The sequence below is a fragment of the Phaenicophaeus curvirostris genome, chromosome 13 (assembly GCF_032191515.1).
Source record: "Phaenicophaeus curvirostris isolate KB17595 chromosome 13, BPBGC_Pcur_1.0, whole genome shotgun sequence".
Taxonomy (NCBI): domain Eukaryota; kingdom Metazoa; phylum Chordata; class Aves; order Cuculiformes; family Cuculidae; genus Phaenicophaeus; species Phaenicophaeus curvirostris.
This window is the reverse complement of record NC_091404.1, coordinates 4595115-4621952: the sequence shown is the minus strand read 5'-3', so window position 1 is coordinate 4621952 and position 26838 is coordinate 4595115. Positions and strand designations below refer to the sequence as shown.

Here is a 26838-nt window from a genome sequence, read left to right as displayed (position 1 = left end):
AGGAAAATAGGACATGGATGAGAGTCGCACAGCTGCACATACCCCTTCAAGACTTGAATCCTGGCCACTGTCAGCAATAACTGCTGGAATGGATTAAGGGAGTTAAGAGATCCCTACTTGTTTGTTTGACTATGTGAGAGGTCCTCAGGGCACCGCACACAGCTCTGCTCACTTCCTTGCTACAGGGACAAAACAATTGGGAAAGAAAATACTTAACAGCGCATCTGCGATGGCCCTTCGCATTTGATGATGTTCTGTCCAATAACTTCTCCATGCTTCTTGGACGCATCTTGTAAAAAAGCAGATGGCTGCACTGTCAATCTGGAATATTACTGTTTTCCTACTACTGCTCTTAGTTCATGCAAATACTGACTCATCTCAATGAGATAAAAGAATACAAACTTAAATCGCCTTTATGAAGTTAACACCACCCAAATTTTATAGCCCAGACTCTGGCTCTCTGCCTTCAAAATGCTACAGATCTGCCCTGGTGACAATGCAAGTCCAAAGCACTGTTTCATCCTTCTTCCCACTGCACCATTCTATGTCCCAAGTCCCTATCACATGTCCATGTACACGTGTCCATGTCCGTACGTCCATGCCTGCCTGCTCTGGGTGGGGATCTGGGAGTGTGAAGCACTTGTAGTTATTAACAGTCATTAGGAACAGGCACAAAACTTCTTAGTGCACAGTGACTGGCATCTCTAGCCCTTCATACAGGCTTCATATTTCATGTTAGAAATGAGGTTGGTGGTGTCTCAGGTGGAAACGCTATTGCAAGTGAACCATGATTTCAGATTGCTGGGGGTTTATATTGGTGAAGCTTATAGCTGTATTTGAAGTTTATAGTGCTGCACCTTTAAAATTCTCTCTCTAGGAAAATACAGTCAGACAAAATCTTTGCTGTTAACACGATCCTTGCAGGGTCCAGTGCACAGCATGCTTCCAGAGCCAAACCTGTTAATTATTATTTTGATGATCTGGTTACAGAGGTTACTTTAGAATAATAAAAGGCTCAATCTGCAGACAAAGTCAACACACGTTTGCCAACCCTAGACTCTGACATTAAACTCCAATTAGAGCCCCGTCTGGAAGATGAGGTGGGACTTGCAACAAAGCAGGGCACAGCCACTGTGAAAGGATCAGTGTCGTGTTGAATATAAACTAGCACAGTGGCCATGGCCTGGGCACTTTGTCCCAGGAAGGTCTCGTATCCAGACTACTCCCTTTCACTATGATCAGCATAGAAGGGATATCTTGTGGCAGCTGTTTGTTCTGCTCTGGCAGCAAAGGCCGTTCCCTTTGCTCTACAGGTAATCTCTTACAGCGTCAACTCCTAACACATGAACAATAATGTTAATCTGAAACACAGGAGACTAAATTGTATGCTCTTCGGTGCCTTCTGCTGAGTCTCCCTTCCCCAGGCTGCTTTCAGATGTTGTGAGCTATCAACCATGTCTTACATGACTAATGCAACAAAAAATGCTCCTCTGTTTCTTTCTTTTCTAGCCAGCTGGAAAAAACCCTCGCCAGCCAGTTGTGAGACACAGAAGCACACCCCCTTAAAAACCTCACCTTTGCTGTTTCCCAGCCGATGAACTGTATGAAACGGCTGCATGTAGCTCACTACCTTCATCTGCCAGCAAGCTGCTGATGGGCATCACTCTCGCTCTGCTCTTCCTTTTTGCTCTTAACTCTGGCTTCCAGCTCCAGCTGCCCCGTGTCTGAGGCAGTAGGACACAGCACAACCCAGATACAGAAGCAGCAGCATTCTGGTGCAAGTCATGAGCACACAATCTGAGCACCCTTGTGCCTGAAGAGGATGACACTCATTTGGTCTTTTGTCTCCCTCAGGGAAGCACCCCCTTTCCCTCAAAATGACAGCAAATCACCATAAGAGCTAGAAACATACAACACACATTCTGGTACCCTCACCACATCAGACCTATTTATTGTGCAAGGCAATTATGCTGATCAAGTAGTCCTAAAAATAGCTCATGAAGCACAGAGACTAGAAGAAAAGGACTGGAAAAATCCCAGCATGATGCTCCTCAGAATGTCTAGATCATCAGCTACAAGACCACAAACAACAGCAGTTTGGATGATCTGCCCAGTTTGCTTCCTTGATTTCTGCAAATAATATGAGCAAAGAAATGTTGTACGAGCAGGAAGATTGTAGAACAGCAACAGAGAGCAGCCAGGCAGGGGAGAACACGAGAAGGTGTGTGCCCTTGCAAAGGGAGAAGTAGTATGGTTTTCAAAACATGTCCAATAAAAAAAAAACAAAACAAAACCAAACTCAAAACCTTAGGAGAAAATAATAACAGGAGAAAGAAACAAAACAAAGCCCTCAATGTTTTCAGGGAATTACTTGGCTGGACACCATCAGAACATGCCGTTCCAAGTACCTTAGAAGATCAGCAGGGCAAATCCCTTTATGGCTGGAAGAAATTTCTTTTGTCTCCAAGAAAAAACCCAAATTAAAAAAAAAAAAAAAAAGTTTCAATTGAATATTCCCCATATTCCCCCCTAAAACCCCATTGCCCTACTTTTTTTCCCCGAAAAGTCTTGGTTCCTCAAAAAGACCTATTACTTCGAAGAGCCAGGGCTATCGCTAATTTTAAAATTATTATGGGACCACATTAGGGTAGCAGCAATAATAGCAATAATCTTCTATTATGGTCCTCTACAAGACAGCTTACATTCCTGGTTGCCAGAACAACGATTCCAGTTCCAATGGATTCCAGTTGCTCTTTTGATCTCTGTAGATCAGTACATAATACATGCAGTTAAATTAATAGCACTTTTATTTACATTTATCACTGTATTTAAGTTATTACTGTTACCATTGACAATATAAGAGGACAGGAAAGTGAATTATAAAGTAACAACCCACTTTTTTCTTCACTCATGGAAGAAATAGTCTATATTATTCTACAGCATAATTTCATAAGCCTTGAGGTATTTTATTTAAGCCTCGAGGTATTTTATTTAAGTAGCTTTTTTAAAAATACTCTAAAAAGCAAAGTAATATTATGTCAAAATTTATTTATTTCTCATTAATCTTCTCCATACTCTCTAATGATGGCAGCAAATTGGAAGCTGCCAATGTCTGATCAGAGAGCCCTATTTTTCAGAGTCATCGACTCATCCCATTCCTCATAAGCCCTGTCTTTAAAGTTAGGGCCAGTTAACATAATTTAATAAAAACTTTATTGTTGTGGGAACAGGAGAGACAAAACTCAGAGGAGGGCTTTTTTCCTGTCATTTTCAGCAGTCAAGTTTGTCATCCACATTACTCATGGCCATAAATTCCAGATATTCCCACACTATTATAACCAGTATTCCAGGCACCAAGACAATTCCTTTAAATGCTCTGTTTTCTGGTGAAAAGCATGAGACGCATCAAAACGAAGATCTCATCCATAAGAAGCATATCCATTTCTGAAGCACAACTAGAGATGAGATCAGGACCTTCTAACTGATTGTGAATAATACCAGTTGCACAAACCATTTTAAGCTATGAGGGGTTGTGTTCTTGCCTTGGATTAAGTGTTGCTGGGCTCTAAAAGCACGGCAAACATTAGTCTCAATATACTGAAGACATGCCAGGGTGCTAAGTGCTTTATAGAGCTTTGAGTTTCGTTGTGTTCACATGCACCTCTCATGCAACGAATCAGAGCCGACCACCTCTATCTAGCACTCCAGGGCAAAGCCACATGGCAACTACCCCCCTTGAATATTACATTACATTTCCCACTGCTGGTGAAAAATTATCCAAATCGATTGATTTTAGCAAATAAGGCCAGAAATCCAGCTGACCCAGAATTACAGGTAAGGATAAGACTTGCTTTTAACCGGATTTGAAAGATCTTGCCCTCTGCTTTTGGACTCACCTCCTAGTAGCCCGATTCCTTGGGGCCTTTGTAAGCCCTACTGTTCCAGTCTGTGGATCCCTAGGATGCAAGAACTGTGATAGCGGAGATGCACGGAACATTGCTAACTCCACTAAATCCACCCTCACTAAACACATAAACCTCTTGAGGCAAGGTTCAGAAGCTAAGTACCCTTAAAGAAACACACAGCATGGAGTCCTGCCCACACCAGGCTCTCACATGGGTGGCAGTTCATTTTTAATATCATTGTTAATATCACTAATGTTCACCCATCACCCTGTCCCTTCCTCCCTAGCTCAAAATTAAATCTAACGACCTGAAGACAATCCCACTTAATTGCAACCACATCATCTTCCCAGGGATCCCACTGCCAACCCCTGCCATCTGGATGTGCAGTTGCCAGGGCAACGGGTGTGAAGAACGCGCTTTTGTGTTGCCACATGCATCTTTGGGAGCTGTGCCAACATCTGAGCTCCCACAGCTGGGATGGATTTAACACCATCCTCCCCAGAAGCAGCCTGTCCTTTCTTCCAGTGCAGGGGATGTGGCAGCCAGCCCTTGGCAAGCAGCTACTTCTCCTCTGCAGATCGACACCTGCGCAAGAATGACAGATGGCTGCAGCCACGCTCAGTACAATCAAGTACGGAGGATGCTCTAACACTTGATCATGTAAAACCTTCAGCAGTGCTAGACTTCATTTGCAGGAGGTTACAGAGCACACGGTTCATTGTGTACACAGCTAATAAGGAAAGAAAAGGTCATTTACCATAATAGAATTTTCTTGTAGTGGTTTCCTGTCTACTTGTTGTTGTCCCACCATCCACCCCTCCATACTAACCTAAAGCTGCAGGACTACATGATCTTCTCTATCTCCTTAATTTTAAACTAGAAAAAAAAGGATTAATGTGTGCAGAAACCTTCCCATCACCTCTTCAATTATCTTCTGGGAAAAACTGCTTCCCAAAGTTTGTCTCTTAATTTCTTTCCAATTTCTTTAAGATAAAGGGTTTAAACTCAGGTCAGAGACTACTGTGCCCATGACCTTTTATACCTGTTTTGAGTCTGCAAGGCTTATGCTCTTCTATAAAAATTAGAGTTCACTCCAACCCTTCCTTTTATACATACACATGTGTATGCTTAGTAAAGAAGCATCTGACTCACTCATTTCGATAGCCAAGAACAACCTGGAGCTCAATATCTGCTTTTAATGTCAAGTAAAACTTTTTGTTACAGTAGCAAATCCCCTGCCTGCTACTGCACTGGTGTAATCACAGCTAATTACAGCATAGAGAAGCGCCTATTAAAATGATAAATAGTATAATTTAGGTCCTGTAACTCTCTAGGAGCTCCACACAGCACTAGTAACAGAGCGCAATGTCTGCGAGTCACCCACTGAAGGCTTCAGCTGGTAGATCAGACTCTCTTGGTCTGTCTGTGGAGGACAACATCTACAGTGTTATCATGAATCATGGAATGGTTTGGGTTGGAAGGGACCTTAAAGATCACCAGGTTCCAAATGTGATCTAATTATGATCTAGGATGTGGTAGACCAAAAGGAACATCAGTGCAAGGCTGAGTATTTTGCAATCCTTTTCTCCAAGAATCACGTTCTGGAGAAGCACAACAAACGAACAAGCTGCAAGACACCGGTGTGTTGCTCACACAACCTCCAATCTGAAACCACCTTTGAATTGCCATCAATGCCTCTGTATGTTTGAGGCACATGAAACGATTCACGAGCTCCCTCAAAACTTAGCAGAGCCTCACCACCCCATTTCAAAACACATTTCCTCACCTCTCGGATACAGACACGTTCCACATATGCCAGTATTTCAAGCACAAACACAAATGTCACAACACAGGTGTTGCAGATTAGTGTATAAAAAGGTTTGTTTATCAGCAATTTAGAATGTATTAAGGTTAGACTGCAGAATTTCTATTAATACTTAATAATCAAGTGATTAGCAAAACATTCAGTATGTATGTCAATCCAGTTAATCGGTGACATATATCAATATTTAAACATAAGAGAAGTACAAGATCATGATATACAGAAAAAGAGACAGACGCTATTGACATCAATAATTACCAGAGAAATGTAGACAACTCTGGATGTAGACATGGAAACAAACCTCAAAATTTGGCTGTTTCAGGATGTGTCAGCATCTGATGTAGAATAAGTCATATTTTCACAGAAGTACAATAATCACATCCTGCAAAGACTGAGGGGTGAGGGCAGGGGCTGGGGAGGGACCTCTTTTTGATTAAGCAAGAGCATTGGTGGTGTCCCATATTTTAACTGGAAAGAAGAGGATGAAGGGAGAAAAAACCCCACATTAAGATATGGAAAAGTAATCATTAAATCAAAAGTTGCTCTCAGGAAGGAAGCCTGGGGAGGGAATTTGGCAAACCAGAGTAATGTGACTATTTACAGGTCTGTTACAGTCAAATCAGTTTGTCATGCAGAAGGCAGCTACGTAACTACACTGCACTTTGTCATTCTAGTTTATGGTATTCACCTTTAATCTGGTGGGCTCTGGATCATCCCCAGGCCCCACCCTGGCAGATATCCCAGGGTGCAATGAGCTGTCATTCCAGTCCATGCTCTGAGACTGCTCCCGCAGCGCACTGCTGGGCAACTGCTCAAATCCAGACATGGTGCCAGGACACCTCCCTCACCAGGGCCTCTCCCGCATGCCTTTCTGAACTCTGACATGGTCCCAAACATAAGCAGATGTCTCTGGCCTTGTTCACAATCAAACTGGGTGTTTAACCCAGGTGTGCTTACACCCAAGAACCTAATCTTTCATGACACTCATTCCACAAAATTTATTAGGACTGGGATACTGGTAAATGTTTTGGAGGACTGCTTACTGTGACCACAAATCCTGTAATTGAGAACATATGTGGAATAAAGAACATTAATGCAAAATATGTAAATTTAACCCAGACTACATGCTTAGGCAGGCACATCCTGAGCCTTCTCTGCCTTCCAAAGGTGGGCCAAATCTTCTAAGACAAGTATAGAGGTGCAGGGAGGTTTCCAAGGTTCAAATCAGCACTTGCAAACACAAAGATGCTTTAGCTCTTCGGACAACTGATTATCTTCCACTAGTTAGAAGCAAACAAAAGCTGGTGCCACCTTCAAGAAACATGTGCAGGCACAGAAGCTGGAACTCCTGAGTTCACCAGCACCTCAGTCCCTCACACTGCCCTGGGTAGGTTTCTAACCTGCTCATCCTCCACTCCAACTGGGGAGACAGTTGTTCTGCTTATTCCCATTCCTGTATCACTCCAGAGCATGGTGCTTTACTTACTGATTCTTCTCACCTGCATGGTGATAACCCTGAAAGGGCTGGAAAACCAGTGAGAAGAGTGGAGCGTTGGGTCCATGGCATGCAGTGTTTCTAGGAAAACAGAGGAGGCAGAGGGCCTTGAGCACGCATTTCTCCTCTTTCAGTTCAATACTTGACCTTTGGCGCCAGGGAGCTAATGGGGCTTTAATCAAACACAGCAGCAATCCCTCCCATGGCCTGGGACACAAGACAGGTTTCTTGGGAAGCAGTTCAGCAGTATTGTCACAGAGCGTCTTTCGTGCTGTCTTACTGAAAAAGAGCCAGCTCAGTCTTTCCCGAACATAAGGGTACAATCATATCTCTTTCACAAAGGGAAGATGCAGACGAAAGCAAAACCAGAGCTAATAAAACAGAGGGTCAAGCAGGGAAACCAGGAAAACACATAAGATTCTCATTCTGTAGGATCAGACTATTATTTCCCTTTCTGAAAAACTAAAGAATGTAGCTAATCTCTGAAGCAAGCTCTTCCACTCTTCCCCCACATGGAGGCCTGCCCTGGTTGGGGGAAACACTGCTGTTTGTTTAACACTGACAAAGATGTCCTTGAGTTTAATACGGCTTTGCAAGGTCAGTGCCCAGTGAAAAACTGGAGACAAAGATGATGTTTAATTAAAAATAAGACAGAAGATATCCTTTCAGCAAAGCAACCTCTGTTCCCAGATATTTTCACTAGAGATGTTTACTGCTAAGAGCCGATGCTGGCCAGGATCACCCCACAGAGACAGCGTTTGCTAGGACAGGTGGTTGAGGACATTCCAGGGCCAGTAGCAAGTATGCAAGAGGCTTCTCCTACCTCTTGGCAGGGGACAACTGCCCCCACCCCAAGCTCCACTTCAGCCTGGCAGAGGGGATGGAAACTACAGAGAAATCACAGGAAAAGGGCAGAATGGATTTTGACACTAATATCAAAGGGTAGAAAAAGTGTCCACCAATGGGGGAGATTTTTTTCCTAACAAACCAGCAGGGTTTCCTCACAGAAAGTTTCAGGTGCTTTGTGTCTTACATTATTGCTTTTGATCTAAGTGATGGGGAGCTAGTTCCAAAAAGCAGAGTCCCTCAGCTCTGCATTCAGTTCTAAGGTGCTTCTTGAAAACCACTGTGCAAAACCAGCCATTCATTTATAAATTCTTGCTCACAAACTGAGCCCTTCTGTCTGAGGACCGCTCTGATCAGTCCCTGCATGGCTTCCCCACAACAGGCAGAGACACTGTCCCTTTGCAATCACGTGGAGCAAATAGGAGGGAGAAAGACATACCTCAGTTCTCAGATGATGGAAGGGGGACAAGCGCAGGTGCTGCCACAGGAAGGTGACAGTGGGAGATACTGGCCCAGGTTGCGCAGAGAAGTGGTGGCTGCCCCATCCCTGAAGGTGTTCAAGGCCAGGCTGGATGAGGCTTTGAGCAACCTGGTACAGTGGAAGGTGTCCTTGCCCATGATGGGGAACAGAGGTGGGGTGTCAGAACCGGATGATCTTTAAGGTCCCTTCCAATCCAAACCATTCTATGATTCTCTCCCCTAGTGGCAGCCTGGAACAGCACATTGGGAGCACATCCCTGTGTGGTGTTCTGGGAACAGAAGGTAACAAGCTATACGCCCATGAACACGTTACAGCAAGGAGGCTTATTGCACATTGAAAGGCTCTGGAAGATGCTGCACCTTTGAAATGGCCATGCTCAGCTCAGTTATTATTTTACAGGTGAGCAGAGTCCAGTGTCCTGAAACACCAGAAAAGGATTCACATTGTTGGCTTCAACAGCTGAGTTCACCCTCTGAACTTTTGATTGGCAGAGACCAGGCACTTGCGGGGTATGATTCATCTTAGCCTGAAGCCAACATCTCAGGTGTGTGCTCAGTCACACCCTAAATACACCAGCTCCTCTCCACTGCCTGTAATGGGAGCTGGACATGACTGTCCCACATCAGACAGTCCTTATGAGCATCTCACCTTTGGGCATGGGCAGTGCTGCCCAAAATGTCCATAAACTGCCTTGGGCTGAGCATCCGAAGGGCTGGGAGGCACAGGGACAGGCTGTCCCCTCCCCTACAGCAGGCCATGAGGGGCAGGAGACCAGACACTGCCAGGGAGACCACAGCCAGTTGTCTGACACTCATGTCACCCGTCAACAGTTCTGTCAGAAAATGTCACTCTGGAAAAGATGATTTTTCCTGTGAAATCAAGTTCAATGTTTCCAGGTCGCCCCCACCCCGCCCCCCAGAAGTGGAAAACAATTTAGCATTTTTATACTATTCTTACTTTTCGTAAGCCATCATTGGTATAGAGGTGTCACAAAGAAAGGTGACATAAAAACAAAGCAAAATAATGTCCAAGACCATTTTTAGTCAAGTCTTCTGGCACATTCAGTCTTTCTTTTTCCTACTTAGGATAAAATACAGAATTTCAGAGTGCTACAGCCTGCCAATTCCATGTTTCAACCAGCTCTTTCAGATATCCCAGGTAGGGTCAGAGCTTTTGAGTTTATTTACTACACAGCACTGAAATACATCATTATCAGCAAATACACACTTAAGATCCTGTGCACAAGCAGAACCCGCTAGCCTGGTCTGCCAGCCACATACTATGCCACTCTGCACCCAGAGAAACCAGGACCTGGTACTGCACGTAAGCAGATCGTATTGCTCTTATTTGTTGGATGATCTTTCCATAAAAACATTTCTCCTTGGAAAGTCATGTCATCCTAAAAAGACTACATGGTAATTACACCGTGCCTTTTGTGTTCCCCAGTTACTTAATACTGAGGTGCCACAGAAGTAACAGTACCCTGTCTTTGTTCTCTTTCCCAAAAAGACTTTAAAGCACAAAACAAGTAATTAATGTCAGATTGTTAACGACCTATCACTGCAAGTCTGACTGGAATGAGCAAACAGAAGATATTTAATGCTGCAGGTGCAGATCCAAGGACAAAAAACAAAGTGGAAGAGACTCTTCACCCCTCCTCCTCCTAATCTCTCACACTCCTTTTGCCATTAGGGCAGAATAAATCCTTTTGACTTTATAGACACACTTCCTATGCACTTGCTCTGGGTGGCCCCCACCAAACTGGACAAAGCTTGAGCATGTTTGTGAGCTGAAACTAAAATACAGACTTTCACCTCTCCCAGAAAGACTTTAAATCCACAAATCCCAGATGTAAGTGCTTGGACATCAGCATCAGCAACTGCAGCATCTCCCAGCTCTGTGTGCACTGAGCAGCACTGCCCAGCTGCTCAGACAGCTGCACAGGCTTTCTAAAGCAAAAATGTGCTTGCTCCTACTGGTATACAAGTACCAGCAACTGGACAGGCTGTGTAGATGGCAGGGGGACAGGAAACAGAGCATCACCATTCAGTCCCTTCACATTCAAGATGCTGTACAAGCATCTGGAGGTGCCTCTGTGCATCAGGCTAGAAGCTTTCACTGTCCTCATCACCATGCTTGTGAGAGTATGAGAACAGATTACGCTCTCTGACGGAAAGCTGCATTGTCAAAGTTACGAATGATTTTGTGCTCTTTGCATTATTTGATTATGGCTGTGAACTGCTTTATGCATACAAGATACATGAAGCAGAAAACCCCAGAGCAAACCAATAAACAGACCTCTAATATAAGTAATATTAATAATTGGAAATACCTAGTGCATTAGTAAACATTAGAAGCAAATCACGTTTCCCTGTTAAGATGCTAGTAAAAGTGGTAAAGAGACATAAGCATTATTGGTTGGGTACAGAGAATAGTTGTTCATTTTGAACACGAAATCACTGGTGTGTAATTTAGGTTTTATAGAAGTCTAAGGCAAAATCCACAGTAACTTCAGCATAGCCATGCAGAGACCAGAAACAGTAAGGGAAATTAATAAAGGAAAAATCTCCATTCCCACTGGGCAAATCGTGCTGCTAAGATTTCACCAGAACATCTCCGAAACACAACAAAGGAAGAGGGTATCAAGTTCACTACAGAACAGAGTTTTGCTTAGACAGCTCTTAAGAGCTCACCCTTTCTCCTGTGTGTCAGCTACACATCTGTGCAGTTGAGTGTTCCCTGGGAGTAGCTTGTGAGTGTCCTGCCTTACATTGCAGAAGACACACAAAGCTCCTAAGCCCATATGTAGCTGGGCTTTGTGGTTCCAGTAGAGTTAAAACAAAAGCTAACCTGCCAGCCAACTACATATACAGCTTCCTCTTATTTTTGGCACTAAGTAGAGAGCAAACCAACTGATTTTGGAAATGCAAGTTAGTTCCCTGTGGAACAGTAATGAACTCGTTTGCTTTGACCAGAGAGTGTGTGCTGAGAATGAGGGCTCTCAATTAATTCCATTGGTGGCAGTCAGAAACATCCAAGCATTTTTTTAGTGTAAAAAGACCACTTCACCAATGGTGCTTTGCTGTTTGCTGCCTCAGACCCTTTGCTAGGCAGACAGGGGCTCTACTCTTTCCCACTCTCTCCTCCAAGAAAAATAACAAATCATTTGTTTATACATATAAATTCACTAGATCGCTATCTGAGACTGGAGAAACTTCCCCTTGCTACTGTGAATTTCCTTTCCTCCATACATTTTAATAAGGCACAAGTTACTCTGAAAACACACATGGAGTTATAATAATAAACAATAACCCTGCACTATTATTATTTTCAGTATTGCAGGCACAAAGATGGTATCTCTTCAGTTAATAAGATATAATTTTCTATACTGATTTTGCAAGGGTTATATCCAACTTATAAAAAGAGAAACAACAAGGCGAGGGGGGCTAGATAGGACAGCTAAGGCTCAGATTTTATATTGCTTTTACTGTGCATACACACCAAGCCCTCAGAAGTGACAGGTATTGAAGAGAAACTTCAGTTAAGAGACAACACCTTGCTGAATTGCTTCTGTCAACACAGCAACCTGGACAGGTACATATGCACAGACTGACCCAGGAAATAAAGAACTTATTCGCAGAATGTTCTCATGTACTGAATGACCTATTGCTCATATTCTTACTTAATTACTTGTATTCTTCATTAAACAGAGGGCTGATTTAAACATCACTATGGCTGGAGTAATCTCACACTACTGCTTGTTATTAGAGAGCCATCAACAGCAAAAAGTGTTCTTATGCTGCACAGAACACTTTCTGTCTTTTTACAGTAAGGCATGACTTTCATCTCAGACAGCAGTGCAACACAGGGGCTGCTGTTTGAATTGCACAGTGACAGGAAATGAATGGAAAAAAGGGAGAGAGAATATACTCAGACAACTGTTTTAGCACGGAGAAGACTGTAGGAGTGGAACAATGCAAGAAGCAACTCCTTGCAAGGAGAGCATCACTTACCTTTGGGCGCTTCCATTCAACTTTCCTTGGCGGTGCTGTCTGATAGAAAAGGGACTCATCTGAGGCTGGAAATTCAGGATCTTCAAAGAGCCGTCTCTGCTGGATACACTGCCCTTTCAGCTCATGGTAATTCTGATCTCTGAAGAGTCGCACTGATGAAGACATATCTTTCTGTCTAGATAAGATGGAGTTGTGCAAATTATGAAGGCTCTTTAAAATCCCTAGATGATACTACTTCTCAGTCTTTATTAACAGAGCATACAATGCATTCTAAAATAGATTAATTACTGATTTCTGTTTTAAAAGAAAGAAGATTACAAATTAGATTATGCTAAATAGTAGACTAGAAAACCATAAACCCCAAGAGCTCATATATTATGATGGTATTTTTTAGCTGAATAGAACTTTTATCAGGAAAGATGTTAGAGAGTCCAGACCAGGCACAAAATCAGTGTCTTGCTTTGTCAAATTGATTGGAAAGGTAGCAGAGTTAGTTTGAAATCTGGGGTATGTGAGGGATGCCACTCTAGTTAAGGAGAGTGGAGATGGTACCTGAACTTACTCTGCTTGGAATGCTCCTGTTCGTCAGTTCCTCTCCTCTTCCTTCCCAACACAGGTTAGAGATGTATTTCCCCTTCCTTGGGTTATCTACAGCAATAAAGACAAATTCAGGTTGTCTCAATATCAGACTGTAAGGATTAAACATGTATGCAATGGAGCACGACATCACTGTCCCAGCAGTCTCCTTGCTGCACCGTGTTGCAGTGACCGCAGCTTGAGCTCCTTGACCCACTTGCAGCACAAATTGGATGAGATCCCACAAATTTGCAGGAAACTAAACCAAGCTAGGTACAAGCCTTTCTAGGCAGACAAGTGACCACAATGGGAGAAATGCAGAAGAGTAATGAGGGAAACTTGGAAATGTCAAGTTTATCATGGTCTTTGTTCTTGTGAGTGAAAGCTACTGCGGCCAAAATAGTCTAGGGATGGTATTAACAACTTCCCTCTCTACACCTCTCTCCCCCCTGGTCCAAAATAAATTATATGGTTCTTCAAGGATGAGAAATGCTGCTCTAATGCATTCACTCATGGGAATGAGGAAAGTATTCAGGAGCACTAATACCACCTTGTTACCATTCTTGCATTGATTTCAAAGCCTCCTAACCACACTTAGTAAGTGTAAATACCACCTGTAAGCAGAATCTTAGACAGCAAAGTCGTAGGACAAAGAACCATTTTTTTTCCTCAGTATTTTGACCACCCAAATCATAGAATCATAGAATAACCAGGTTGGAAGAGACCCACCGGATCATCGAGTCCAACCATTCCTATCAAATACTAAACCATGTCCCTCAGCGCCTCATCCACCCGTCCCCTAAACCCCTCCAGGGAAGGTGAATCAACCACCTCCCTGGGCAGCTTCTGCCAGTGCCCAATGACCCTTTCTGTGAAGAATTTTTTCCTAATGTTCAGCCTAAATCTCCCCTGGCGGAGCTTGAGGCCATTCCCTCTTGTCCTGTCCCCTGGCACTTGGGAGAAGAGCCCAGCTCCCTCCTGTCCACAACCTCCTTTCAGGTAGTTGTAGAGAGCAATGAGGTCTCCCCTCAGCCTCCTCTTCTCCAGGCTAAACACCCCCAGCTCTCTCAGCCGCTCCTCATAAGGCCTGTTCTCCAGCCCCTTCACAAATCTTCAAAGGCCAGCTCATTCTAAACCCTTTCTCAGGGCAAAAATACAGTAATAAGTTTTGCGTGCATCAGGACCATAAAGACTAAGTCAAGTCCTGCTGCTGGAACCAATTGAAAAATTCCTATGTTAAGGCTCTCCCTTCTGGAGCTGGGCTCAGAGTCCCATAGTGTGGTGTTATTCACCTTCAATAAAACTGTTCAAAAGCAAAATGGCTTACTGGGATGATGCAGTTTTTAGCAATTTCCTTTTTCTTAAGCACTATTTTCTTGCTAACTATCCTCTTCAGTAAAATGATCGCAAGGCATTTCACTTGGCAGACGGCCTCCCCAAGACAAGGCAAAGAGACATGCTTCTCCCCTCAAAAACCAGTTCTTCAAATTTAAGCGCAGAACAACTTGTCAATTATACAAAGATAGCTGGGGGACAAAACAGAACTAAATAGTCTGGCTAATTTGAGAGAGATATAGATTATTTCATGATAAATGGCATTCTTGCTTATTAAAAATCCCCCACGAGCTAACTTACATTCTAACCTGAGCCTATCTGCAAGATAGGCTTGTTTTTAAAATTGCCCCTGGGTGGTGAGGTTTTCAGCTGTCACTGCCTAATTCATAGAGATGGGTCTTTAATGACCTCACACCCCCACCCTTCCTCCCCTTCTATCTGCCAGACCGGAACGCGAGTCCTTCCAGGATTAACACCCCATTACACAGCAGCCAGTCTCGCAGCAATGCACAAAACACGGTCATAAAGCACAGTGCGTGAACTCAAGCTGCTACCCGCCTCACCCTGGGCTCCATGGGGCACTGCTCACCAAGGGCAAGGCTAACAGGGAGGAGGTTTCTCCAACCAGGCTCCCTGTGCCATCCTGAGTGTCTTCAAAAGGGTTTCAGGTCCCCAGGATTGCCCAGCACAGCTTCTAGCTGCTTTCCACAGGCCCAGAAAACACCAAGCTCTGGAGCTGAACTGGAGTCATAGAATAGTTTGGGTTGGAAGGGACCTTAAAGGTCATCTAGTCCCATCACCATCTGGTGAAGCAATAGGAACCCACTTTCACAAGAGCCCAAACCCACTCTTTTGAAATACAACAGAAGAATTGCTTTCTTGTTGGAAAGTCCACAGTAAAGAATGTAAATGCAGTTTCTAGACAATCATCTAGTCATCTGACCATGGAGGATGCAGATAACAGCTAAGCCCCACCTCTCCTGGACTGTTCACCTACCGGGACATGACCTAACCTGGCTGAGAAAGACATCAGATACTTGGCTTGCGCTCCAAGGTTTATTTTTGAAACAGCTCCCAGTTTTTGACTCTCAGTTGAGCACAGACGCTCCCAAACTAAGAACCACGCTCCCTCCGCTTTCTCGAGTTCACAGTGGCACAGCTCTCCCTGCTCTGCACCCAACGGGCTTACCTCTGCTTCGGCTGAGACTCATAATGCGTAGCTGTGCTGGGGAAAGAAACACCAAGCACGGCTTGGCAGCCGCTCTATCCAGGGCTCCCTGTGTGCTGTCATGTGATAGAGAGTGAGCTCCACACACCATAACAAGGGCTAAGAGGCACAGTCCTAAAAATACCGTACCACAGTTCAGAGAGCCTCTACTGCTCTGTAGAGAGAAGGGGACCACTCCAGGGGAGGAAGAGAGCAGAGAGAAAGGGGGAACCCCCGCCCCTGAACAGCACTACAGGTCAGCTATTATATTTTTTAATTTCCCTCACCAATTACAGTTTTGCTTTTTACCTTTTCCAGCTTCTAAGCTGAGCTTCCCAGCCCTTCACCTCTCTGGGCAGCAGAGCAGCTCTGCAGCTGACAGGTTTCCAGAGCACTACCACAATCCCCCTTGATGCCAGCAGGAGCACAGGTGGTCCCACACCTCTCAAGCTTTCAACCAGTGAGCTTTGAAGTCTTTCTCGGACCCTCTTCTTTTCTAGCAAGATTCCTATTTTGATTGGGAAAAGGATTTTGGCAGAGCAGGAAAGACAAGCCAGTGCAGGTCCCCTTTCAAACAGGCTCTACTTGCAGAGTTCTCTCCTCAGCCTGACAATAGAAACATTTCATTTTCACTTACAGTTAGTATTCAGAGATTCCTCCCCTTGTCAGAGCCAGCAAGAGTATTGTTAAATCACATTCAACACAGTGGCAAATACCAGCTCCTGGCGTTATTAACAGCCTTAAATTAAAAGGATATTAATTTGAAATCCAGTTCTTCACAAGACCTTCAAGTATTATATAGTGAGAATAAAAATATTTCTTCACACTCACGTTTTCCTGCCTTTCTTTTCCTCAGCTGTTACACAGAAGATCCATGACAAACAAGACTAACTGTCCAGACAGGCATGTGAGCGAAAATTACACCTTTGCTACCAGTAAATTCATGCAACAAGCACATAAAAACTAACAGCCATAATTATCTTCTCAGCCTAGTTTTGTTACTCCATGTAATTGACACACAGGGTAAAAAGTCAGAAAGAGAAGTTATTGCAGCTGTTGGGCCAGCTGTGTCCCTCAGCAGCGAGCTAGCTTGCACACAAAAGCATCCCTCCCACTCACATCCCTGCAGGAGGGGCGCAGGGACGGCACAGAGCTGAGCTTGCCTTAACGAAAACCAGCATTTTCTGTCCCAAAGGCAAATGCTGCCAAGCAGCTGCAGCGAACCCTCTGCTCTAGATGAAAATCCTCTTCAAGGAAGAGGCTTGGCGTGTTGTAACACACATTCGATCATGCGCCCCACCTTTCTGTTCCAATGGCAGGACTCAAAGGAATTTCCATGCACAGCATCAGGACTTAGAGGGCAAAGTGCATTTCTAGTTAGTATTTAAGCCACAGTCGAATACAGCTTTGAACATGAAGCTGTTTTTTCCAGTAAGTGGATACGGAAATGAAACTGCTGAAACTCAGGCAAACTCCAAACTCAGGACCACATTCCTACCCTCGTCTGGGGAAACCACAGAGGGATGCCAGAAAGGATACACACAGTACACGCAGTGCTCTGGGGTAGCATGCCGGTTATAAGATTATTATCGATTTGCAGGTACCAAGCTTGCTTTTATTTCATGTAAACAGTAGCCTTACCAATAATAACAACAAACACCTAGTTCTTGGGTTTCTTTTCCATAACTGCAGTTGCATGCCCGTCTTGAAATCACAGAAAAAAACTCCAGGATCTAAACTGTGTTCCTTCAATACCGACTCATCATCAGACCTCAAAGCCACTGTTTGGACTGTGACAGCAAAATAGAGACTCAAGTATTTAACTGCTTGCAAACATAGTTTAGTGTTTTCCCAAACATCTCGTTCTCCACACTCATAGCTTGCTTCAGCACAATCAAACCAGTGAGTGCTTCCAAACAAGCAGCCCCACAGCCAAAAGCTTTAAATTTGGTTTTCTGTAAGACTCATTAAACACACCTCCAGGCTCCAGCTGGAAAAAGTTATTGCCTTGTCTTCCTGTGGAGAATGAGCACAAGTCCTTACAAAGCAGTGACTTTGCAAATTTGTATTAACAGCACAGGAGAATTTAAAGCAGTTGAAAAGCTTCCACTTTGCATATATACTGTGGTTTCACAATCTTGGCTGTTCCACTGATACTGATGTAGCAGAAGCATCACTGCCCATAGCACAGAACACTGCTACTGGAAAAATTTACTCATTCCAATTCTTTAAACAGTTCAACAAACTAACTGCACTGGGAGTCTTTATGCTGGATTGGGTATTGTCTTTTTCTACATAAGCCAATATGAAAGTATAAAGTGAGCATTAAATTGGTATCACATTGCTATACAATTGCATTAGTAAAGGCACATTTAATAGCACCCAGGTCTGGTATCAACGACTGTGGTCCCAAGGGTTCTCACTTGGTTTAGATGGTAATAGTGTCCCTGCTTGGATGAAACAGCAAGATTTATTGCATGCTCTGGGCTCTAGGGATATTGTGATCATGCAACATTAGTCCATCTTTCATTCATTTTTTTTTATTTATTTTTCAAAAAAATAAGGTTAATTTGACTAGTCTATGGCCTCTGTAACTTTGTTAGGCATACAAACATTTCTCTGCCTAGCTCAGCTCAAGAATTGGCTAAGGGAAGGAGACAGAAGCATTTGCCTTCTCATAGAAACAGAAAAGTGCCAACATCATTCTGCTGCGTATTTTTGCCATACTTAGCACTAAAACTGAGAGAAGATAATTCACATATTTTTGCCTGAGAATATCTGCCCATATCCTATCACTTCTGAGCAGTAATGCCAGAGAGACTAACTGGACATCAGGAACAGAACTACACTACCCGTTTGCTTCCACAGACGGCATCAAGGACTGGCAGAATCATCTTGCTGCAAAGCAAAGCAAAACAAACTAATCACTACACTTACACTGCAATATCATAGGGCTGAACCAGGCTTTTCTTTTAGATCTCGCTGGGAAAGATAGACTTTCTACAGCTCTTTAGCTGGGAGCCAGAACACAGTTTGTACTGCAAAGCCTGCACTCAAGTAAGACGGCTCAGCAAGGTGGGTGTCGGTACAGGACCAAGCCTGCTGTTCCCGTAAGCCTGGGAGATGAGCAGGACCTCCACCAGGAACCCTGGCATCGATTTTCACAGTTTGTTCTCTCTCCCATCTTTCTTCTAGCCAATTCCTGGTGAGATACAGTGCAAGCCCATCCTTACCCTGCAGGAAGGGAGTGCTGGAGTCAGGGTTCATGCTCTGCAGCCCTTTGGGACATGAGGTGCTGGCTAAGTCCACGCTGCAGCCCCCATCCCATAATACAAAACACAGCACCCAGGGGCACAAACTGGCAGGGCTGGGGCTGGGCAGGTGGAGCAAACAGCTCCTGAGAAAAACTGTCCTTACCGGGGATTATTCCCAAGGGGGAGGGAGTCCATGCGGCACAGGCAGGAGGAGGCTGAACTTGTAGGGCTGATGGGCAAGGGTGTTCTCAGCTTGAAAACAGAGCAAAACCAACACGCATGTGTGCATGGGATTATTTAACATTACAATGCTTATTTCACAGTCAAAACCACTTAGAGTTCTGGCAGAACACACTCAGAGTGGGTAAACACCAGCTTTACTCCCTCTCTCCCCTCCTTGACTTTCCATGAGAGTTTATCCCTGTGTAGCTGCGTGTGATTCACTTTTAACCATTTTCTCTCCCCTTGGGCGAAGGTTTAAAAAGGAACAGAGCTGACAGCATAGCAGACTTTTGCCTCCAACTGTTCTGTTTCCAGGTGAAACCTTCAACAGCTAAAATGCACAAAGATCGTTGTGGGCATAGACAACAACTCAGGGCTCCTTTCCCTCAGTTCAATTAAATGCTGTAAGGATCGGGCTGCCAGGGGCTGAGCTGAGCCACACTCCCAGCTCCCCTTCTCCCTGCCATGCCCACTTGGAGCAGGAAGGGCTGCAGCTGGGTGCCAAGGTGGGTCCTCCGAGGGGAGCCCCGCAGCCTAACTGCTCACACTGAACACAGAATTACTTCTCGAGCCCGTTGCTGTCAAAAAGCAGCACAGGCTGCTTTGCTGCCTTCAGCCAAACTAGAAAAGTGCAGGGTTTCACAACTGTTTTGTGTTGCTCTTGGTCCAGTCCACACACAACAAGCAAGTTGCTGGAAGGACTTCTGCACCAAGACCAAAGGCTTAGGCAGAGGCACAACTTGTTTGGCAGCCACAACTGGAAATCCACAGTGCACCAAGCAGATCTGTTGTGCTAACAGCAGAAGAAGTCCACAAGCTATAGGCATATGTGGCACTTCACAGTTCAAGCATTAAGCAGTAGCTCGAGTCAATGTTTCCGACTACATCTTAGCCTTGTGGCCCCAACATTTTGCATCTGTCACCACTGCAGGTGCTCAAGCCCGTTGCTAGACCTCAGCCAGCATTCAAAAATTCAAAATTCTCCACACACCCAGACTCTGAGGGTCCCCAACTCCTACAGCAGCCAAGGTGACAGCACAAGAATGAATATACGGCACCACAGGTCACGCACACATTTGCCTGCAGTTGACAAGCAAGATAAAAATTGTTTTCTAAACAACCATGCACCAGCACTGTGAGCGTGTGCTACCTTTTCAATGGGTCTGGGAAGCAAGTTCTCCAGGTGGTCATTTCTGTTTCAGGATAGCAATTGCCACCTCCACATTTCATGCTGCCACTTTGTTTCTTTGGTGAAAGAAGTCCTGGTTTGGGCTGTGTTCTAAGATTGGATTCTGTGCAATGGACATTTTGATCCATTAGCTAAACTTGTTCAATGTCTCTCTATTTAGGGAGTGACAAATGGGCACATTAAGGATATGCAAGCAGACAGGATTTTCTGAAGTGCACAGGTGTCTGCATACTTTAAAAAAAAAAAATCTTGAACTTCGGAAGCTTCCACTACAGCCTCGAGACCAGACAGATTTGCAGCCTGACTACAGAGGTGTGTAATTCCAGTTTAGATTTTAAAAAGAAGTAATTTAGTATGGTAGATGCCAATTATTACCATTAACACTCATCCAAGTCAAGTGATCTAGAACAAGCTCTAAAGAAAACACTATCAGTGATGTCAGTGGATTGATTGAAGCCAAGCTTTTGTGTCGAAACCACAAGAAATCACTTTATTCAGAATTCCAGCACCTCTCCATTCTGCGTTTTCATAAAAGTTAGTTTAAAAAAAAGACCATAATTGCAAATTAATGGCTAACTCCCTATCATGCCTCTCCATTATTTTATAGTTCACTTATTCGTTATTTTTGACATAAAAATCTCTCCTTTACAAGAGCAACAAAGTAAAATACCCACTTGAATTTCACAATTAAAGAATTTGCAAAGAGAACTGACAGTATTTTCGAAGATCAGAGACCATATGGAAAACAGAATTGTATGTGCACCAAGATAAAATCACACTATCGGTCTGGCCCCTTAATTCGCTATAACTGTTAATGATGCCTGCAGAGAGAAGGCTGGCATTGGACTGGTTATCCCAGAAGAAACGAGAATAACCACGCTTTTGCAATAAATCACAATAAGCATTTGGCTCACAGTTAGCATACAGTTGAGATGTGACTTTCTGAAAGAAACGTACATTACTGCAGCAGAGAAAAGTATTTTCTCTCCGTGCTGGCTGAAGTGCTCATTACTAGCAACAGAGAGAGTTTTCATCCTGGTGATAATGGTGCAAATCAAGTAAATACAAGCTTGCAGGCCACCTCTGGCACTTACCTGGCTGAGGTCTGTCCCTGCTCTGAGGCACATCAAATCCCAGGGTGACTCCTGGGAACAAAGATCCCCTCAGCTTCTTAACCTGGAACTCTTTGGACTGTACCAAGCTCACTTCACCAGAGGGGTGTGTTTCGGGATGACCCTTCCAGGGACAAGTCACAGGGACACCAGGAAACCTTCCGAGCTGACCCAAAATGCAGAGCCTTGTTTACTCTGGGTAAGCAGTTCCTTAGCTGGGATTGCAGCTGTGACTGTACTTTTAAAGAAGGAGATGAGGCAAGGCTGCTTGGCAAGAGTTGCAGGCATTTTTTTGTATGAAAACAGGGCGGATTAATGTGCATCATGAAAAAAAAATATATTCCTTATTAGGCTGCACCCTGCTCCTCACTCAAATAAAGCCAGTGTCAATGCCTCTGCCTCAGCGTCCCTTCTGATAAGGGCCCATCCAGAGGAGACTCGCACACGGCTGCTGTGCAACTCAGACCTGGATGGGGTTGTGCAGACCAGGAGATGCAGCAAAACCCAGAGGATGGCTTTGTGCTCTTGACCAGCCTGTAGCAGCCTCAAGCATGGCTCTCGCACACTGCTGGGTACTTTTTCCTGGCTTTACCGCTCACAGTCTAGAATCTCCCCAATTTTGCCATTCCCATTTCACAAGTGGAGGGGAAAACAACCTGAATGATGAAGCAGCCCTGTCTGGGAGAGCCAGAGAAGAGAGACTCCAGAAGTCCCCAGCCTCAGCCCTAAGGAAGCTGTGCTGCTCCTGGGCTCTGCACCACAGCAAACCAGCTCTCTTGAGCTCCGATCAATCCATGAACATACCCATCCTCACTCAGACGCTTGCTCCTGCCCGTTGTGCTTGCAAAGAAAGATACATCACTTCATTGGGTAACAACATAGTTTAGAACTCATATAACAAAATAACATATCTGTGCTGTGGCAAAATAAAACATAAGGCCCCAAACCCAATTCTTATTAAGAAATGGTTTTCTCTCCATACTCTGCTCAGCCCCAATTTCATTTTGGGTAAACTCTAAGCATTTGGACTAACTTCACATTAAATCTTTCCTATTTGAGGATTATAACACCTTTATTTTACCTTTATGTGTCTTCTATTTATATTTGAGTAAACGTGGCCCAATTTTTTTTAACAAGAACCATTTCAGAATATGTTATGAAACGTCATTTGCACCAGTAGTTTTAAGTATTACTCCCAATTTGCTTCCCTCCATTGACTCTTCCTTACTTATGTATAACTGCTTTAAGTTTACAATCAGGTCTACTCTTTCCCCCAAACCTTGCTACTCAATAAACTTTATTTGCCCAAAGACGTTTGGATCTCAGCAGATGAGTTACATCCAGAAAACATTCTCATGATGAAGTGTTACGTCGCATCATAAATTTCTGTGCTGCAAGGCTCGCTGCAGGGCTGTTTGCTCTCCTTTCAAGCACTTACCCGATTTCCTTTTGAAGGACATGCTGAAATTTGGACATAAAGTCCCTGGAAACCGCCACTACAGTTTTAGCATTTAATGAGTAAAAAAGCCCTACATACTAAAGCCATGTGTTTTCAATTCATGATTAAGTGGACCAGAATTTAAGTCATAATAAAAAGCTGACGTCTGACTATATACCACATGCACTGCAATTCATTTGTGCAATTGAGGCAAGAACCTGGAAAAACCCATGCGGGTACAACAAAATTCTACTTTTTGCAACCTGACAATAAATAGGTACAGCTTATATAGACGTGTTCTCACTGCCTTTGATCCAAAGAGGAACAAAATCATGAGAACTTTTTCATACAAGTATTAAAACTGGTGGCACAATCCAAGAATTGTACGCAATTTGTCTGGGCTGAGGAGAAATTCTTGCTCCAAGTCTCATCAGAAACTGGAATTCTTTTAGATGTGCAGCAAGATGAGCCACACAAACAGCAACCAAGGGCAATTGGGTAGCTCTGGTCTCGTTCCAGAACCATGGCAGAAAAAGCTTGTTATGCAGTAGGACAACACCAAAGGCTTCAAAGAGATATGCTCAGGTATACTATGCACACCGTGCTCTGGAAAGAGGTCTCACTTACTATGGACAGATTAACATTCCAAGATAGTACCTGAAATCCTTGGATGTTCCCAGCAGACTTTAGCTTCCCTCTTGAAGGCGTCCCAAGCATCACCATCATCACACACTCCTCTAGGCTGGTTTACATCAATGACTGTTGCATCTCCAGGAGTCCCCAATTTCCCATTGCTGAACTGCACAGCCTGCTAACAGCCCTCGGAGCAGTGACTCACCACACTCTCCTCTGCTCTAGACCTTCTGCTTTCCAAACCTGGCTCACACCTGCACTCTCAGCAGGCAAACGAGCCCAGAGCTGGCCTATTGTGTAAAGGCACATGACAGCACAAGTGAAGAACAGAACCTGGCCCTTCACAAGGCAGTGGTTCCCACACATCTGCACACTGAGCACCTGGCTCTGCCCTACGCTCAGAACCTATCCCTATCTCCATAAATACAAGGTGACACCTTGCTGTCTGCACAACCCTGCATCCACAAGCAACTCCAGCACCCCTCATTCCTTGATTCAAGACACAGGAACCCTCCTGAAGCACACTGGCCTTCCCTGGGCAGCACAGCTGAGGCTGTAGCACGTGGCCTAATCAGCGCTTTGCCAGCTGTGCCTAATGCAGAATCACTCGCAGCTGCAGAGAGGACACAGCGCTGCGATACAACCAGGCGTCCTACTGCATGGCTGCCAAAGACTACAAGGGGCTGTTCTGACCCAGGCAGTGTCCTCTGCCTTCCTGTGGCACCATCAGCAGAAGGTTTGATGGCAGGATACACTACGGGCTTACCCAGGCACAGGCAGCACTTCGGAACAGCTATTGAAGTGATTACCAGGTGCCCCAAATAAGGATGCTAGTGGGCATCAGCATTAATTGTGGTTACTAGAATAAATGAACTGCAGTGATCAGGTAAGAAGCTCTTCCTTTGAGAGCATCTTGACCCTTTATCCCAAGCAGTAGGTGTAGCACATTTTCCATTTCAGTTTTGCTGGGCTCTCGTATCTGCAAGGTCTGAACAATGCAAACGCCTCAAAGTTTTCAACAAGCCTGAACACCACCCAAAGCGGGTGGTAGCAGCAGAATTTGAACAGGCCATGCTCCAAAACCAACCCATTTTATTCATTCAGTATCTGCAGCATCCTGCTATCTAGAATCAAGCATTGCTACTCTCTTCCCACTCAACCATGGTCCAGGAGAGCTACTCTTATGGAAACACTCTCTTCATAGAGTGATGCAAAAACAGGGTCTTCTTCACACCAGAAGACTTTTGTTTCACAGTTTAGCCCAGTTCCAGATTGCTTTGCTCCCATAGCTATGCTCGTGCCTGTAAGAAGAGCTGTTACTGCAAGGCCATCTAAGATGGCTTTGCCCCACTCATGATTATTATCACAGAAGCTTGCAGCCCTCCCCATCACCTTGCAAATACACTCCACTGTCAGGTTCTTGTGTCTCATCAGAGCTGCATTCATCTATTATTAACTTAATTTCACAGGACAATTTGTTAACAAAACATTAGGTGGTTTTCAGCAGAGGTTCTACTTAAATAGTATGCTTACTCTTTCTAATTTAAGCAGTTTTGTACCAAGAAGGGCCCAAGGAGAAGAAACTGAAAACTAACGAAGGTTCATAGAAAACTTTCAAGGTTGAGTATCCAGCCGAGGTCTGATTCCGCTCAACAACATTTGGAATCTGGATCACTCATCCCTTGCATCTCGGAATTTTGATAATAAGTTCCTGCATACTTTGATCCATAGCATAAATGGCAGGAGGGATTGGAGTAAGGAATTAGTCCCAGACTGATGGTTCACCAGCACTGAACCTCCTGCACAGCATTGAATAAAAGCCAGACAACCCTAAAACCAAGGGCACAGTAGAGGCTGTGCTTTGCCCCCAGCTACAGCTGTCAGAGAAGCTTTTTACCCACTGTGCACGCAGAGCAGGATTTATCACCCAGCTGCCTTAACCGCAACACCAAGAAAATTTTCCAAACCTTGAGAAAGAAAAGGCGCAATTCTGCAACTCAGAGATAACAATGATTTTTAACAGAAGTTGGGAAAAACAAAGCATTTCCATCTCTCAAGTTCTAAAGCAGGAGTGTGGTGTTCCTTTTCAGCCTCCGTTCCCCTCACAAAGCAGCCTGTCTGGAAAGTAGCAAAGGGACACAGCTCCAGACCAGACACAGCCTGTAGAAACACCCCAGGACTGCCCTGAACGGAGACAAATCTGGCCTGTGAGCCCTTCAGAGCTCTCCCGCAGGCCTAGCAACAGCCCAAAATCCAGCTTTCCACTCCTGGACAGAGCACTAGAGCTGCACCCTGTGGATCCCCACAGGACCCTAAAGAGAGGGTAACCTGTGGTCTGCACCCACACCACCTCTCCGAGCAGGAAAGCCTTGCAGGAGCCATCTCCATCGCAGAGGGTGCTGAGCACCCTGACTGGGAGCAGGATGACAGAGGGGGGAAGCCAAGGGAGCTTCCCTTCAGTTCCACATACATCAGGGACTGGGTGGGTAGGGCATCCCACACCTTCCTGGCTAGAAATCCAGAGCAGCTGTGAGCAACTTGGACAGGCTGGAGAGCTGGGACTGTGCAAATCTCATAGAGCTCAATAAGGCCAAGGGCAAGGTCCTGCCCCTGGGTCAGGGCAATCCCAGCACAAATGCAGGCTGGGCAGAGAATGGATTGAGAGCGGCCCTGAGGAGAAGGACTTGAGGTGCTGGTGGATGAGAAACTCAGCATAATCCAGCAACAAGCACTTGCAGGCCATGCAGCTCAGTGTGTCCCGGGCTGCATCCAAAGTAGTGGGACCAGCAGGGTCCTTCTGTCCCTCTGCTCTGCTGAGACCTCACCTGGAGCCCTGCATCCAGTTCTGGAGTTCTCAGCACAGGAAGGATATGGAGATGCTGGAGTGGGTCCAGAGGAGGCCACAGAGATGATCCAAAGACCAGAGCACCATCCCACGTGAGGACAGGCTGAGAGAGTTGGGGTTGTTCAGCCTGGAGAAGAGAAAGATCTGAGGAGAGACCTTAGAGCAGCTTCCAGCCCTCAGAGAGGCTCCAGGAAAGCTGGGAAGGGGCTCTTGAGCAGTGAGTGCAGGGATAGCATGAGGGTTAATGGTTTTCAGGTGTAAGAGGGGAAACTTAGATGAGCTATTGGGACTAAATCTTTTCCTGTGGTGGTGGTGAGGCCCTGGCCCAGGCTGCCCAGGGAAGCTGTGGCTGCCCCATCCCTGGAGGGGTTCAAGGCCAGGTTGGATGGGGCTTGGAGCCCCTGATCCAGTGGGAGGTGTCCCTGCCCAGGGCAGGGGTGGAACTGGGTGGGGTTTTCCACCCCA

At 44.9% G+C, this 26838-nt stretch overlaps 1 protein-coding gene across 3 annotated transcripts in view; it reads right to left on the bottom strand.

Annotated features, from left to right (window-relative positions):
* The window catches only part of CAPN6 (calpain 6), a 61668-nt gene extending 39974 nt beyond the window's left edge, over window positions 1-21694 (bottom strand). The window contains exons 1-4 of one of the 3 annotated variants that reach the window (XM_069867839.1): window positions 21440-21694; window positions 19098-19186; window positions 13125-13210; window positions 12563-12737 (exon numbers count right to left, since the gene is read on the bottom strand). In XM_069867839.1, coding sequence (XP_069723940.1) covers window positions 12563-12727 — 165 coding nt within the window. In that variant the 5' untranslated portion in view covers window positions 12728-12737; window positions 13125-13210; window positions 19098-19186; window positions 21440-21694. The remainder of the gene's footprint in view (window positions 1-12562; window positions 12738-13124; window positions 13211-19097; window positions 19187-21439) is intronic. The other 2 variants (XM_069867838.1, XM_069867841.1) reach the window with 2 other exon arrangements.
* Between the last annotated feature and the right edge of the window lie 5144 nt (window positions 21695-26838).